This window comes from Sus scrofa, chromosome 1, assembly GCF_054392235.1.
Source record: "Sus scrofa isolate SSC_HxYL_T2T_F1_AM1 chromosome 1, Sscrofa_HxYL_maternal_Yorkshire_Landrace_v2.0, whole genome shotgun sequence".
Lineage (NCBI taxonomy): Eukaryota > Metazoa > Chordata > Mammalia > Artiodactyla > Suidae > Sus > Sus scrofa.
In genome coordinates, this window is record NC_139383.1 from 112044008 (window position 1) to 112062563 (window position 18556).

At 35.4% G+C, this 18556-nt stretch overlaps 1 protein-coding gene across 5 annotated transcripts in view; it reads left to right on the forward strand.

Moving 5' to 3' along the window:
- The window catches only part of DCC (DCC netrin 1 receptor), a 1237100-nt gene that overhangs the window by 873336 nt on the left and 345208 nt on the right, over positions 1–18556 (forward strand). For all 5 annotated transcript variants that reach the window (XM_021073456.2, XM_021073460.2, XM_021073463.2 and 2 more), the window contains 2 exons: positions 1705–1843; positions 8960–9009. In XM_021073456.2, coding sequence (XP_020929115.2) covers positions 1705–1843; positions 8960–9009 — 189 coding nt within the window. The remainder of the gene's footprint in view (positions 1–1704; positions 1844–8959; positions 9010–18556) is intronic.

The window sequence follows — 18556 nt, forward strand, 5'->3', positions numbered from 1 at the left end:
GCTGGTGGTAAGAGAGGCAAATGGGCAGTGACATGAAGTCAACATAAAGGATGCTGATTTTGTTTGAGCATCTAGTGGTCTGAGCCAGTGTAAGCACCTTTGAATGAGCCCATCTGGTGCCAGAAAATATTTGATTTTCAGTCCTTATCCTAAGGGATGATCAACCCTGTATTCAATGACCTCAATCAAATTGCTTTTTTCATTCTTCTTTTCATCCATATGTTTGATATTATTTCTACCTTCTCCTCACCGTGGGCCTGTCACCAGTCGCTTCTCATTGTTTGCAGTATACCTTATTCCAGAAGACTACCTTTTTCTTTCTTCAATTTTGCCTCTAATCTGTGGTGAACACATATATTTGAAAACAGGAAAATTATATTTTCAGATTAAGTTACAATACATGGGTCTTTAGGGAGACACATGAAACTTGGCCATTCTATTTTGTGATTTACATATTACTATGGAGATGTTTACTTTCAGATTCTTAGCTTCATGTAGAAAAAGATACACAGATAAGTGTATAAATAAGAAAGACCCGGATGTGACCCTAGGAGAGTGAAATTCTTACAATATGTTGTGAAGTTTGCCAAGCATATGTTTCCACATAAACTGCACGATAGATATTTTTCATTAAAAAAAATTCTATTCAGAAATTTTTTCCCTCATGATAATTACCAAGAACTTCTCCTATGTATTCATTTACTCCAATTGTTTTTTTATTTACTGTTCCCATACTCCTATTTAGCTATTTTCACTGTTCTAGTCTATCCTTTTTTCTACATATTTTAGTTCTCTAATAATGAATTGCACAAATCCATTTAATTAATTATTTAATTTATGGCCACACCTGGAAGTTCCTAGACTAGGGGTTGATTTAGAGCTGCAGCTGCCACAGAAATGCTGAATCTGAGCCACATCTGCAGCCTATGCAGATGCAGCTTGCTCTCTATGCTGGATCCTTAACCCACTAAGCATAGCCAAGGATCGAACCCACATCCTCAGGGGCGCTATGTTGGATTCTTAACCTACTCAGCCACACCAGGAACTCCCAAATCCATTCAAATAAATTTTAAAAATTAGTGTTACCCTGGATAGATATTACGTGTGAGAATCATCATGGAGAGCTAAATAATGGCTCTTCTAGAGTGAACTGGCACTGATTTTTCAGTGGCCTTCACCTCCAGGAACTCATTTCCATAGCTGTGAAGTGCTGACAGCATTTCCAACTTCAGCTCAAAGCATTGTGAGAGATAGCCATGGTAGCAAAGTATCTGTCAGTTTCAAGCATCCTGGGTATATTTCAGCGAGAGGAGGAAGAAATCTATTGTTTCTTGTAAATTATTCCATTCAGGGTAAAGGAGCAGCTCTCTGTTCCCATGGATTTACAAGCTGCCACCTTCTTGTCGGGGTTTTGGTGTGGGTGTTAACACCACACAGCCTTCAATGTATTGGGTGATGTTGAACAAATTGGAGCTTAATGACTGTAAAAATAGCACAGTGCTATTTTAACTAGGAGTCTACAGAGTGGTTTTGGTTTTAGTGGGGGAGTGTGGATCACAATTTCGGTTTTACAACTCATAATAAGACTAGAGGGTAGTTTTGTGAGTAAGAGTCTCATATCCAATTCACTGATTGCACAGAATGGCTGCCATTTCTGCTTTAATGTGCCTCCTGAATAACACTTTTGGTGTTTTATGTCTCCAGAACATAGAGGTTGATGGACTCTCTTATAAACTGGAAGGCTTGAAAAAATTCACGGAATACAGTCTTCGATTCCTGGCTTATAATCGCTATGGGCCTGGAGTCTCCACTGAAGATATAACAGTGGTTACACTTTCTGATGGTAAGTTATAAACGGTGAAATTTGACTCACCTTTTTGTTATAATAGTGAAGTAATACTGTATGTATGCCATAAATTCCATGGTCAGAATTTTCTAAGTAAAACTATGAAATATACTAGCCTAAACTAGAAATTTTGCTAATTCATTCAAACTATCTAGTACCGTCAAATTTAAACTTTGAAAAGATATACATTCTGAGTCAGGATGTTCTAATTAGTCATTCTCAAAGTGTGATTACTGATTAAGAGCTCAAGATAATTTTTTGTGTGTTTTGTTATTCCTATGAATACAAACACCTTTGTGCAGGTGTGGGGACTCATTTACATTAGTATCTTTTTGTTCTCCTTCTAACTGATGGTAGGTGATTAGAAGTGTAAATGATGGACAGTTCTCCAACATATACCTCTTTTTTTTGGGGGGGGTGAACCTGGGGCATATGGAAGTTCCCAGGCTAGGGATCTAAGCAGAGCTGCAGCTGTCGGCCTATGCCATAGCCACAGCAACACGCGATCTGAGCTGCATCTGTGACCTCCATCACAGCTCAAGCTGGATCCTTAACCCACTGAGCAAGGCCATGGATCAGACCTGCATCTTCATGGATACTTGTCGGGTTCTTAACCCACTGAGCCACAAGGAGAACTCTCTCCTAGATATACCTCTTAATTTGAAAATAAGTCTTGAAAATTTAGGCCAAATAATCCAGCATTGAAAGTATTGAAACTGAATATGTTTGAAAATTTATACTTTTAGTTGTACCTTGCCTAACAAAGGAAAGATTAGACTTATTTTTTTAAATGCCATGAAAAAGAGGAAGAGATCATACGGAAGAGGATGAATTTGACAAAGCAGTATCAGAGAAAACTAGAGATCTAAGAAATGAATGAAAATGAAATATTGGGAAGTTTAATGAAAAGTGAAAATAAAAGCACAGCAAAGCATAAGATATGGGGCCAGTGACAATTCAGGCAGGTGCAAAAATGTAGAGATGTGACCTCTATGAATATTAACAAGGCAGCAAGCTATTTCCTTTCAGCAACAGTTTCCATGTTGGTGTGTGTAATTCTATAAATTATTGATCTTTTGAATTTCAGAAAAAAAAAATGACTTTAGTTTGTAATTCCTTGACCGATCCACTATTCTTTAATCTGGGAAAATATCTGGGTGGATATTTCATAAAAGTGAAATGAGGAAGGGCAGGCGTGTTATTAAGGACAGGGCAGAGAAGACACAGGAGTAATGTTCATTTGCAATTTCAATGTAAAAAATAGTTTATGTGGGATACCACTTTGGTTTCATTTTTAATGTAATTCTTAAGCCCATCCATCTGATTCTGTTATTGAAGACAGACTATGTATTGGCGGAATAAATTACTTCACAACTTATAATTATAAAAATAAAAGGAAAACAAATGAAAATGAATATTTTACATAATTTATGTAGATTTCATTCACACTCTGAACTGTAATGCTGTGACCTTATTCTCTACTTTGGTTTCAAATGTCCTAAGTGAGAAAGATAGATGATTACTCATTAATCCAAGAATCATTATTTAGAAGTATTGCAACATTCAGGATTTAGAAAATGCCTATCATTAACTAAAAGGATTTCATGACCCTAATCCAACACACGTCACTGTGCAAGGGACCCCAATTTCCCTCTCTCAGATGCATTTGGTAGAGAAAGCATGAACTTCAGGAGTCCCTAGGATTGGATATGCCAACCTCCTCTGCATTCAGCTTTACAATCAACTCATCTCTTTTACTTCAATCTGATGTCCTTTCCTCTCTACTGAAGCTGTCCACGCTTAGGTCACATATAGATGACTTTAATTATAATTAATAGCTACCTGCTTCCCAGTTGGAAGTCATAAAGTCCTCTTCTCTTTGACCTTCTGCATGTTCTAAAAGGGAGATATTGTGAAAATCAAATGGCTAAACCATATAAGCTTCTGAAACAGGAGCATGGTATATATTTAAATGTCTCTCTCATTGTACTAAAATTTCCTTAATTGCAAAGGATGACATTATATTCATCTCTGTATCCCTCCTAACTCAGTAAACATTTATTGAAATTAATCAGACAGTTCAGCCAAACCTGCACAAATGTTTGTAAGTATAGACTCATATTTAAGACTTCCGATTTGTGTGACTAGTTTAACATAAGATTGTGTCTAAACATGTGGGTATGTTAGAGAGCATCATATTTCTTTTAAGGCGAGAGAAATTCTTATCATAAAATTGTATATCAGGGCCATAGAAAAATTGAATAAAAACAAAAATGAAATGCAAATAACTTTTTTTCTGAATTAATTATCTCCAAGGTATCCCTTTATGCAGAGATGCTTATAAAGATTTTATCCTGATGAGCTGTCATCTCTCATTGAGCTCTGCTTTAATTGTTTTTCTGGAAAGAAACATTACTTTTTGTTCAAATTCCTCCACCTAGAGTATCATTGGTTTACTATCCTCTACTTCTTCACACCATTGTGATAGTAGAGCATCAATCTAGGCAGCCTGATATTTAGTGTAAAATGTAAGTAGTTTTGCCTGTTTGTTCCTAAACACCGTCTCTTGAACTAGTTGACATGAATAGGCCATTCACTGACTTTATGAATAAATGGTAACAGTTATTATTGTCCATGCCAACTTGCCCTGTGTCCAAAAGCAGAGGGACCACATTTCATAGGCAAACTTAACTATAGGAATGTGCTTCTTACTGTTATCACTAGTATTTATTTAATACTGACTAGTATAAAGCCCTGTTCTGTATACTTCACAACATTGTATTTTTCTGTGCTTGACAGATGACAAAACTAAGACAGAGGCCACAAAAGCTAGAAGCTAGTAAGCATCAGGGCTAGGTCATATACGCTAGTAAGTAAAGAAGTCAATGTGGAAATATCTTGAGTTTCTCTTATTCCATAATAAATGTCTCACATCAGTTCACTCAAGAAAAAAGCTCATAGTTATATATGTTATTTCAGTCCATAAATTATGTGTACAAGACAGCACACACTTGCTCAGGGGAGGAATTTCAGTGACTCTATGTGTGATTCATTTACAAATATGGGAATTTAATCTATACTGCAGAATTCTTCACCACCATGTGTTTAAACCAGCGTGTTCCACCATATTAAGAGGAGTTTCCAGACCAAATAACTTTGATTGGCTTTAATGAACCTATTGTAAATGATAAATTACTTGACATTTTGAAAAGAAAAGCAATGATCTAGGTGCTTCCCCTCTTGAAACAATGAAGTTTTGTCAAATAAGACAAAGAAAGAAAAGAGCCAATAGATAAATGTGGATTCCATTTTCCACTAAGCATCTAATCCTATCTATTGTGTCTATTTATTTGTAAATAATATGGAAATTGATAGTGATAAGGAGAGAATAGCAGTTGAAAACCAAAAATACTCTAGAAAAAATTATCCACTTTCTTTCCTATGTAAAATAAGAATAGCCACTGTACTCTCAATGAAAAGCAAAATTTATATTGCATAAAAAGACAAAACTCATCAAACCATTGTTATAAATCCACCTTTGGGACTTGATGACTTTAAATTCCTAATACAGAAAAGTATCAAATGGTGGTAGTTACAAAAAGAACATATATTTATTCTTTTTCTTACATATTCTTGGCTTTCTAAAATGAAATGTTAAATGTCATTTATAAACTTTTATTAAAATGGCATTTAAGGATTACACATCAACTAGCACATAGCTAGAACAAAATGTAAGATACCTTCTCTTTCCTCCAAAATTCAATCGCTCATCATAAATTTGGTTAGTGTTACCAAAATAATATTATTTAATTGGTCAAAAGTGGGTGTAATATGATTAGTAACATATAAGTGTAAATATTACAGTATTATGTGAAACATAAACTAGAAATAGTTTTCATGTTCATGAAACTACTTCTTATTATTTAATATTAAGATACTTATTATTTCCAATCTTTATTTTTAAAGAATTATATTTTTCTGATGTTTGTGCAATTATAAGAATTGGAACATAGCATTTTTTTTCCATTTTGTACCTATTTTAATTTTTGTCACTTTACAGAATAATATGAATCTGGAGCATATTCTATATTCATCCTAATTGTGAGAATATCAGTTTTGTTTTTTTTTTGTTTTTTTTTTTTGTCATTCTTCTGATTACACAAATTGCTGTTATTTCCAGCTTATCTTTAACTTTTTCTTTTTTGAGAAAGGAAATGGATAGACATCTTATGAAAGCTTGTATATTCTTCCCTTTCCTGGACACTGGACTGAGATGTACAACCCTCTGTGAAGATAATTCAGGGAAATCTTGTTTCATTAATGTAGCATTTGTAGAGCTGAGTAGATGTGAGTGCTGCAGATGCAAAAGAGCCCTTCTGATTATTTTGGCTTTAGAAAAAATAAAGATCTTAATGTTTTAATATTGGTAATCTAAAAATGGAATGTTAGCTATAAAAGGATGAAAATTTTAGAGATGAGTTAGAAGATAAATTGATGTGTTAATAAAAGCATACTTTAAGAAATTAACAAAAGATGTTATCCAAAAGCCACTAAATGTGTGAAAAGATCGTCAGCATTCCTAGTCTTCCGGAAAAAGCAGATAAATACATCAAGTTCCTACTAAATGTCTCAGATGGAAAATATTGATAAAAATGGAATGTTGGTAAGACTCTGGAGCAACTGGAAATTTGCTACATTATTAATATGAGTGTAAATTGACACAATCACTTTAGAAATCTTTGTATCTTTTTTTTTTTTTTTTTTTTTTTTAATTTATGACTGCACCCATAGCATATGGAAGTTCCTGGGTCTGCAGCAACCTAGCCACTGCAATCAGATTCTTAACCCACTGTGCCATACAGGAATTCCAGAAAACTTTGTGTTTGTTAAAACTTAACATATGTTTAACTCTCTTAGGGAGTTCCATTTCTATCAGTATTTTCACTCCTAGTTATATAATGAAGGAAAGGAGTATAGTTATCTACCAAAAGACACATATAAGATTTTCATAGCAGCTTTATTCTCATAAATCCAAACTAGAAATTGATATCAATGCCATTCCTCAATAGAATGGGTAAATATAAATTAGAATAGTCATATAACACTATGGAGCAATGAAACAGAAAAAAATATTGCTATATACAGCAATATGAATGAATCTCACACACACACACAAAAAAAAACTAATAAGCTAAGAAACCAGCCTGGGGAGAAAAAAACCAACAACTATGATTTCATTTTTAGCAAGCTTAAAAACAAATTAATCTATCAAGTTAGAGGTCATAATACATAGACAGAAGGGTATTGACTAAGAAGGGACACTAATGAGGTTTCAAGATTAGCTGAACATGTTCTATATCTTGATCTAGGTGGTGTTTAAATGGGCCCCCCCCCCCACATACACACACAACTTTATCCAGTCACACATTCAAGACTTGCATATTTTCCTATATCAATATGATTCCAAATTTATTGGGCAAAACCCTAAGTATGAACAAATTTTCTTATAATCTTATAAATATTTCTATTTATTGATTCATTCAACATGTATTTGCTGTGTGTATACCATATACTTGACACACAGCAGTATTGGGGATGTAGCATCAAAAGAACAAATCCTCTGGTTCCTGTGAGAGTTACAGTCTATATTTGATAAGAAAACCATAATAGAACTAAAATAAATTAAATAATAAAGTCTATCTCCTGAACAATAAAATATTTTTGAAAGAATACTTATTGACCTAATTCATGAAATGCAAACTTCTGGTAAATATTTTATCACAAGTTCCATTGGTAATACCTTTTAACAAGGACTAAGATAAGAAGTTCAAAATCAAAAGTGATTAAAATTTTTAGCATGTCCAGAAAAGTCCAGGAGCTAATAGTTAAGTAAGGATTTATCTGTTCATTCAATTATTGTCAGTAAATATTAACTGAATGTCAGTTTGGAGGATGAAAAGATTAATCAGACATATATGATGCCTTCATAGTGATTACTTTCAGACAGTAAAATTAGAGTAGGGCATAAATAAAGATAGGGTAAATATAAATGCCCTAGAAAAACATAGATGTTGTTCAAGTTCAAGATAAAGAAGGGGGAGGGGGGCATGACAAAAAAGGCCCTTAAATTTTTAAGGATGTTGAAAGCATTTCTTCTCTATTAAATTTATAAATTTTCCATAAATGAGGATAACTAATACTCAGATTAATCTATATGAAGCATTTATTGAGTTCTACTTATATGCTTATTATGGGGCAGAGATTTTTCTTTTTCTTTTATAATTTACCCAAGATATATAGAAGAGTACTACTTAACACATAACAGCTATTCAGTGAATGCCTGTCTTTGAATTACTCACATGATATAATATTCACTTTTTGATATAGTAAATATTCATTACAAATATTATAAAGAAAGTAAGTAGTACATGTTCTCCCTCCATTCACAAAGGAGTGGAGCAATCACAATGCAAGTAAAAGAAATGAAATACCTAGAAAACCCACAAAGAAAATACATGGCTTCTTTGTTAATAGAATTGACTCATCTGATGTTATTTGCTAACCTGCCTGCATCTCTGACACAGGTTTAATTACATGCCACTAAAAAAAAGGTGGGGGGATGTATTTCTTCTTTTCACTTTTTAAGAGATAATAAATATTGCATTAAAGGGATTAAGCAACATGGGTGACCATTAGAATGACATATTTCATCATAAAACCATGCAGATCCTGAAATGTGCAATATCTTAAGGCTTTAAAACCACCCTAGGAAACCTCCTGTGTGTTTTTATTGTTTCTTCTGCAAGGTTATCACCAAAAAGCTGTAATTAAATGGCAGCATTTAGTATCACGGCAGGCGCTCTGTTGCCTAACAATTTGGGTGGGTGGAGGGTACTCCCTAGATGGATAACTGGCTTACCAAGCGAGGAAAAAATAAACAAATGCAATTATTTTTCCTCTCTCTAGGAAAAAATTTGAAATGCCACCCGGAATCACCTACCTAATTATCATTATGAACATGAAAAAAAACACATTTTCTCTTTTCAAAAAGGGTTGGGGTTTCTCTATTGTGACTTTAGCAATAATGATCTCATTTTATTTTATTTCTTTTAGTGCCAAGTGCCCCACCTCAGAACGTCTCCCTGGAAGTGGTTAATTCAAGGGTGAGTTGTGGAAAGGTTTATGACTTCATTACCAGTACATGTGTTAACTTTCAATCCACCACCCCCTGGGTTGGGTGAATGGTGGGTTCCATGTGGGGAAATATTCCAAAACAAAGCAGTGAGTGGCATGAGTCCCAAATGGTCCACCATACTTGAATTAATTAAAGGAAGGACTTATTTGCTTTTAGTACACTTGATTTTATAATTGTTATAATGAGTAAAGTCTACTCAATCAGGTAACAAGTTTATCTATTTACCTATACTTACCTGTATGGGTATAATGTGCTAGATGGAACCAATGAAGGTGGGCATGAAAAAAGCAGTTTCAAGAATTTCAAGAGAGGAGAGAGAATTGGTTTCCTGGTAGATTTAATTAGACTTGAGTATTTCATCATTAACCCTGTCCTTCCCTTATAAATGTAGACATTGAATGCTGTTCTTCAGGTCCAGTAAAGTTGTTTTTATAAAGCAGTGTTAACCTGTTATTAGCGTTTTCCTGACCTGAAAAGTTGATAGAACTTTCAAAAGGGCTTGAATTAGTCTAGGCATAGCTGAAGATAAGGAGTTTAATGCCAGGATCAGTTTTCTAGAAGTATGTCCTTATTTCAAGTGTGTCTTACTCAGCATTGGAAGTAAGCCAGAGCCCTAGAGTGAAGCAAAAACAGGGTTCATCTGGCTTGCCTCTGTCATCATCCGGTTGTGTGTACTCAGGGAAAGAATATAACTATCCCTGGGTCTCAGTGAAGAGATTGGCCAAACTGGTCTCTAAGCTTTAGTGGACAACAGGGAAATTATATGTGTCTTAGAGAAGCACATACTCTGGTTTTTAATCCTAGCTTTCCCTTTTAATAACTGTGCATGATGTTAGGAAAGTTTCCGGAGTTCCCATCGTGGCTCAATGGTTAACAAATCCGACTAGGAACCATGAGGTTGAGGGTTCAATCCCTGGCCTCGCTCAGTGGATTGAGGATCCGGCATTGCGGTGAACTGTGGTGTGGGTCACAGATGCGGCTTGAATCCCACGTTTCTGTGGCTCTGGCATAGGCTTGTCAGCTACAGCTCTGATTAGACCCCTAGCCTGGGAACCTCCATATGCTGTGGGTGAGGCCCTAGAAAAGGCAAAAAGACAAAAAAGAAAGAAAGTTTCCAACTGACAAACCTCAGTTTCTGTATTCATAACATTTGAATATTAATCTCTTCCTTATTGATTTATCCTGAGGAAGTAGCAATGTAGCACATGCTATGGATCTAATTTAGCTTCTGTATCTAACACTTCACTCAGTGTGTATAGTTCCTTGCCATATTTTGCAGAAGTCTCTGATGAAGCCATATTATGTGATTTTGATCAGATTTACTTCTGTCAAGTGAATGTATCTTTTGGAGGTAGTGAAATATCTCTGAAATGGTTACTGTCTTGTATTTATAAGCACTGTATAGGGTAAGGGCAAATGAAACAAATTTAAAATTAGAAGAGAGAAAAAGAAGTGAATTTAGGGAGAAAAAATGAGCTAATAGAAAATAACCAGAAATAAACATCCCCCTTAAAATGACACTGTTATTTACAACAGCATTAAATGTTTAGAGGTTGTGCTATTTAAACTCAAAGATTGCCAAATCAAAGTCAAGTTGATATTTACAGTTACTGCAAGCTGTTTATGAATGAGACTCGGAGAACATATTATAGTTTCTCTTGTTTTAATGAGTTTTATTAGCGTTTTCACCCACTTTATATCTTTCCTCCAGGACAGAACATAGAAATTGATATAAGCTAGTTTGTGTGTGTATGGTTATATCCCTTAAAAGTCTACTCTGGTAAAGGATGAATGTTTTCCTCTAAAATGTGAATAAGGCATTATTGAATGACCCCAGATCCTGACTATATTTGAATATGAATGTATTACCTCCTTGGTAAGGAAATACCTGAATTGCAAAATTGCTTTTCACACACAAAATTGCTTTTCACAAAATTGCTTAAATACACACACACACACACATACACACACATTTGTTTACAAATATCACCAGCCATCTTCTTCTAGAGGCTGCAGTGTTTGCAGCAACCAAATGTAAATAAATATATCTGTTTCTGTCCCCCTGGAGTTATCTCTGTAATGTTGCACTACCAGAAATTGTAACTGATTCATTGGCTTTTCACAAGGAACACAGTAGGTCCAGGCACTGGAAAGCTTCTTAGTCTCTCCCTCCTTCTGTTATCTTATTTCCTATTTTTAAGGAATTATAAATTATTTTTCTTGTATTGTTAGCAAGAGGAAAAGAACTGGGTGACCAAAACAATATTTTATCATTCCCACTATGCTGATGTAGAGAAAGACAATAACAACATTCTATTTCAATATTCTTTTATTTGAAACAAAGTTTCTTGAATATACTGATACTTGCCCCCGACGATTAGGATTTCAAGGAGGAAAAAAAAAATGTTTAAAAAGAATCATTGTGGTTGAATAAGTGCTGTATTCTTTTAGACTAGAATTAGAATTATGACTTCTGTGTTACTCATTTTACTTGGGATTTTTATGCAATGTAGAAGGAAAAATCTTTTTAAAATTTCATTCTACATCATATCTGAAATTATTGAACTTAATTGATCATATATTAATACTCAATGAGGAGATATGGTAGTGTTAATTTGCGCACATACAACTAGAATTTCTGTACATAGATGTGAGAAGTCACTACAAGGTATAAAATGACAATTTATAGATATGCGTTATGGTTATGGCTGCTAATAAGCCAATTGGACCAAGAAATCATGTTCCAGGCTATGCAAACAGAGGGATCCTTATACATTTAGATAAAATAATTTTTATACAATATTGTTTTTGAAAATCCAGCATAGTAGACTACCTTTATAAAGCTATACTCACAAATCAGGCTGGATTTTCTTTCTGCAGGCTGCCTGTGAACACAGATTTCATTTTGAAGGAATGGCTTGACCTATAGATATTCATTTTAGGTAATAGTTGTGATGAGTTGGTTATTTTTTACACTATTTTTTTTTAGCCAGAAATAATATCTTCACAAGAAAAGAGAATAGTGGTTTATAGTATAGACTTTACAATGTGAATTTTGTTAGGAAAACTTTTTATAAGGATAATTTTCTTGAGATTTTACTTTGAAATTCAATTATTATTTGAAGAAATATTACAACTTAAATTAGTTGGCTGGTATATAAAGTACACGCTTGTGGAATGTAAAGAGCTTAATAAGTTGGCACTTGAGTGTTCCTATTTCTAATACATAAATTCTGAGAATAAGACGTGTTGATGAAAAAAATACACAACCTGAAAGTTGAGAGTTAAGTTTGTTTTTTTTGTTTGTTTGTTTTTGTCTTTTGTCTTTTGAGGACAAAAACCCACAGCATATGGATGTTCCCAGGCTAGGGGTCTAATCAGAGCTGTAGCTGCTGGCCTACACCAGAGCCACAGCAACACCAGATCCAAGCTGCATCTGTGACTTACACCACAGCTCACAGCAACGCTGGATCTTGAACCCACTGAGCAAGGTCAAGGATCGAACCCGCAACCTCATGGTTCCTAGTCGGATTCGTTTCCGCTGTGCAACAATGGAAACTCCAAGAGTTAGGTTTTATTTGGGGCAAAATTAGGACTTAAGTTTGGAAGACAGTATCACAGAGAAATTGCTGAGAAATTGCTCTGAGGCTGTGAGGAGCTAGGATATACAGGGGTTTTTGCAACAAAATGCAGGGAGCAAGGACAAAAGAGGCCTGGGCTCACTAAAATCATTCCTTTGATATGCACCTCTGCTATCAGGGCCAGTATCCTGAGTTTTCACAGCCTGCAGGACTCACTGGCTCTCACCCTTGGAGACATTATTTATCCTTAACTACAGTCCAGGCTGAAATACCACCCAAGGAGGAAAAGGGGGAACCTCGGAAGTTGATAAAGGTGACTGGGAGGTGCATGCAGCATACACACATTTTAAGAAAGTGTGTTGCTGATCTCCTGAAGATTACTACCAGTCACAAGGAGCAGGCATCACCATGAAGGATTTTAGTGTTTTCTAGGTAGGAGGAGATGCAAGATTTGGGCTCATAAATTCTTCTCCTGAAGATATCTACCCATCCAAATGCCCATTTTTCCAGTTTCCCCAGAGCACAGAGTGCCTCGCTCCTGCTCTCCACCCTGAGCTACATGCAGGGGGTGCCGCGAGTTGGTAGCTGCTGCGGCTCATGTTTTATTCCATGTAGAGGCTGATGGCAAGTGCCAAAGTTCAGTTCACAGACTATATAGAAAATCTTGAGATCCAAGGTGTTCGAATTCTTTTAGTAGCTTTTTGAGATCTTGGAAAATCACTGTGACTTAATATCATTTATTCTTGTAACATTTACCATGTCTTTACTATGTATCTACTCTACGATTGTGTTTGTGTGTGTGTATCTGTGTGTAAACGTAATGCTATTGACATGATCCAGTCTTTGCCTTCATGGAGCACACTGGGCAGAAAGGAAACAGGTGAAAGAAAATTCAGCTTTCATATAACCACATTTAATCACCTGTAACTCTTCAAAGCTGACGCTTTATCCTCATTGATAAAATGAGAGAATTATAGAGATCATCTCTAACATCTCTGTGTCTCCAAACATCCTCAACTGTATTTTCACTTGTTATGCCTTTTTTCAATCATTTTATCTTTGCAGAATTAGAGAAAATGGCACAGGCATATTGATTCGAATGTCCTAGACTTTAACTCACAAGGCCAGGTATTTATCAACTGAGCACTATGGGGTGATTGCAAGGAATGAAATATTAAATCCAAATAAGAAAAAAACAAGATCCCGTATATCAATAGTCATGGATCATTGTGCAGGTTTAGAATTTTTAAGCAGAGAATATTGGATTCCTCTTGTTATATCACTGTACACATCTCTTAAGTTGAAATTCCTATCCTTTATCTGTGTGGATATTATTTTTTTGAGCTCCTGAAAGGGGGATACCCAGTTATTCACTCACAGTTCAGTAGTGTGTCTGGTGCCCTCACTGCAACAGTAGAAAATACGACTGGTTATCTTTCTGCATCTTAAAGCATCCCGTTCCCCCATGTGTCAGCATAATTTAGCATGCTTAAATAACTTGAAAATTACTGTAGCAATTGTGAAACTCTCTTTACCCAGAAACTGCCCAAATGGAGAATTAAAAGATCAACTTCCAACTTCAGAAAACAAACCAGTCATTTTGGCCCCAGGTGCTTTAACATCTTTTTAAATTTAATAAATTAATCAATTAGTGTTTTAATAATACAGAGAATCTTAAGTGGTGTATTGTTGGGTAGCCTCAGAGGGCTGTGCTTCTGAAGATGTGGTAGGACAAGGAGGGTTTTGACTGGAGTCTTTGTTTTCAGTTATTAGGCTACTGATAATTCTCTTATTGACAGATGTGACAGCCAAGTGGATCCTGAGGGATTCATTTGCATTTGACTCCCAACTGGGATATTCACTTGGTAGCCACTGTGAGCATAAGTGTGAAAATAAGGAGAAGGGGAGAAACTGGAGAGATGAAAAGGCAAGTGTGATTGATGATGTTAATTTGCAGGTCTTAAGTTTTGTCTTTTTATTTTCTAAAGTCAGGGCTGTTTTCTCTTGGCTGTCCAGAGGACACTTGCTTTCTGGAGTTCCTATTGTAGCTCAGTGGGTTAAAAACCCAACATAGGGGAATTCCCATTGTGGTGCAGCGGAAACAAATCTGACTAGTAACCATGAGGTTATGGGTTTGATCTCTGGCCTCGCTCAGTGAGTTAAGGATCTAGCATTGCCCTGAGCTGTGGTGTAGGTTCATATGCAGCTTGGATCCTGCATTGCTGTGGCTGTGGCGTAGGCCAGCAGCTGTATCTCCAATTTGACCCCTATCCTGGGAACCTCCAAATGCTGTGGGTGCAGCCCTAAAAACCAAAAGAAAAAGAACCCAACATAGTGTCCTTGAGGACTCAGTTTCAATCCCTGCCCCTGCTCAGTGGGTTAAGGACCTGGCGTTGCCTTGGCCATGGCAAAGGTCACTGCTGCAGCTCTGATTCAGCCTCTATCTTCCATGTGCTGCGGGTGCAGCTATAAAAAGAAAACAAAACAAAACAAAAAACAAGCAAAAAAAAAAAACCCACTGCTTTTCGCTCCATCACATCTTCCCTGAAACCATGCCATTCACACAGGTATTCTGGAACCACTTCTACTATCTTACCGTGATGCTTATAAATGTTGACTTTCCTCTTCTATGTTGTAGATAGCTCATGAGGAAGAAAAAAAACTGTTTTTGTTTCTCTCTGTATCATCCTAAGTCCTTCATAAAATACACTTTGACCACTGAATTATTTGGAGCCAGAGCTCTGAGTTTTCTCCTCACAAAAATGGTGAGTTTCTGCAATAAATTTAATATAGAAAAGGAAGAGACATGGAAGACCTTAAATGATTGACTCCAAGTGAAGATAAATTAGAAACTGGCATTTACAATCCTCACACTGGTATATTGACTCAATCATAATATACAGAACAGAACATATCTACTTAAAAATAGTGTCTTGAGTTCAGTTCAAATGCATGTAGATCTCATCTTTATTTTAGTTGCTGACCCCTTCATTTATTCATTCTATGACTATTGTTTGTGTGTGATGATGTCCAGGGAAAGATAATTGAGATCATTTTGGGAAGAGAGTAAGGATATAAGCACAGTTACAAGGAAGGGAATGTTTCCTGATAGTTCATTCTTATCATCTAGTTTTTGTGTTTTTTTTTGTCTAGAATTTGTAGAATAGACCAGATAAAAAGTTTGTATTGTGTTAAAATCAGGCAACATATAATAATTCATGAAACTCCCTCAAAAATAAAACTGTGCTTGCTCTGTAATTTGGATAGAACCCATCTTTAAAGATCTGCCATCCTACTTAATTTTTTGAAAAATACTTAATAATTATTGTCGTAAAATATGCATAAGGAAAAATTTGCCATTTTAATCATTTTTTGTAAGGCAGCACAATTGCTTTTTTAAATTTTTTATTATAGTTGGTTTACAATGTTCTGTCAGTTCTTCTGTACAGCAGAGTGACCCAGTTATGCATATATTCACTCTCTTTCTCATATCATCTTCCATCATGTTTCAACACAAGTTCCCTGTGCTATGTAGCAGGACCTCATTGCTTTCAAGTTATGAACCTGATGAGTATCCATGAGGATGTGGGTTTGACTCGTGGCCTCTCTCAGTGGGTTAAGGATCAGACATTGCTGCAAGATGTGGTGTAGGTCACATTTGCAACTTAATCCTGCATTGCTATGGCTGTGTGTAGGCTGGCAGCTGCAGCTCTGATTTGACCCCTAGCTTGGAAACTTGCATATGCTGCAGGTGCTGCCCTAAATAGCAAATAAATAAATGACTAAAATTAACCTTTTTAAAATATACAGTTTATTGGCATAGGTAATTCACATTTGTATCCAATCATCACCAGCATTCATCTCCAGAACTCTTTTTGTCTTCTCACACTGAAACTCTGTCTCCATTGTATAATAATTACCCATCCTTCTCCTTCTTCCAGGCCTTGCAACCACCATTCTGCTTTCTGTATCCTTGTGTATGTTATAAAAGAGTGAAGAAAAGAATTCTTGGAAAAATTTATGATTGCCTGTTCATTTTATCTTAATAGTAGAATGAAGCACTTTTAAAGGGAAATAAAGGATTTAAGGAACCATAATTGTTAAGAACATAGGCTTGTGCTTTAACTCGCTTGGAAGAAACACCTCTCTTCCCATTATTGATACTGCTTTCAGAATACTTCTGTTCCAAATTTCCATACTTAGGAATTTTTTTTATTTTTATTTTTATTTTTTTTGTCTTTTTGCCATTTCTAGGGCCTCTCCCGCCGCGTATGGAGGTTCCCAGGCCAGGGGTCGAATCGGAGCTGCAGCTGCCGGCCTAAGCCAGAGCCACAGCAACTCAGGATCAGAGCTGTACCTGTGACCTACATCACAGCTCACAGCAACACCGGATCCTTAACCCACTGAGCAAGGCCAGGGATCGAACCCACAGCCTCATGGTTCCTAGTCAGATTCATTAACCACTGAGCCATGACAGGAACTCCTATGAATTATTTTTTTAAAACCTACTGATAAAGCCAACTGTTATAGTTAATAATAAGGAACTAGAAATATATGCATAGGATTGTTCTGGAGTAACTCTGGGGAACATAATTTGGGTCACCAGTCACAGTTTTGTATTCCATCACAGTGGAGATCAGAGCTCCTAACTTAATCCTAAATTGATCCTTTCTGAAGTTCCAATAAGTCAATAGTTTCCATCTTTTTTAGTGAAAACACAATGAATAGATAAATTATGAATGGGAAGGATATTAAGACAGTAAAAAATTTTTGATAACCAATTTTTAAATAATATAAATATATCATGTCATTTAAATGCATTCTGTAAATAGGTTGAATAAGAGAATACTCTGGAAATTCTAAGCATATCCTTATATCACTCTATCACTTTCTTAGAACCATTCTTCACAAAGTCTATCCCAGAGGATACTTATCTCATGATAATTTTCTAAACTACGATTTTTTTTAATGGTGAGAAAATAAATCCCCTATTAAAGATATAAAATGCTGTGAAAAGTTTTTGTTTAATTTGGCTTTGTCCAAATGATTTTCTACAAAGTATTTTATTGTAAATACTCTATTTAAAACTTTTTCAGTCAATTATTTTTAACAGCATGATATACAGTCCAAACCAGAACCACGTACTCCATAAATTGAGCAATCTTATCCCCACAAAAATTATGGTTTTTGTCTGAATTAATTTGAAATAAAATATAAATTCAGTGGGGAAAAAAAGAAGAAGAATTAATGAAAAGCTAAAAGTGAATCTAGGAACAATCTTTATAAAGTGCCTGTGTATATAACTAAAGAATAGAGGATTAAAAACCATGTGATTTGAATAAGTTAGAAGTGATTAAATCTCCATGTCTGCATGAGATTTTTATAACATAAACAAGATAGAAATACCTTTTCTAGACATTCTCATCTTCATATTTCAAACACTTACGTACATTACTTTCTTACCATTGTGTGTTTTGAGGTTTTATTTTGCTCTTTCCAAATGTATTCTAGTCACTGCCACTTAGTATACCAGCACTAAGGGTTATGACAGAGAGTATAAAATATGTGATAGAATGCCACTGTCTTTTTGAGTTCTAGTCTCACTTTAATATCACCTTGTAATTTGGACTTCATCACACACATTTCTAATGGATCCAATTCTGTTTGACTCTGAAGGCAAAGCTCACTTTGGCCTTTCCATGAAATTTAATGAGATTTCCCTCAAGTCATACATTTTTGAAAAGTGGGAGGTTTAATAATGGGCTTAAATTAAATGAGCCTAGGTCTAGTGATAAGGTCTCTGATTTTAATTTAGTTCATGGAAGTTGCCCTTATAGTTGGAATGGTTGATTAGTTAGAGGACATGAATAGGTTCAGTCCTACCAGTAGGTAAAAGCAGTTACTAACTACGTGATTTGATTTTAGAGATGCTAA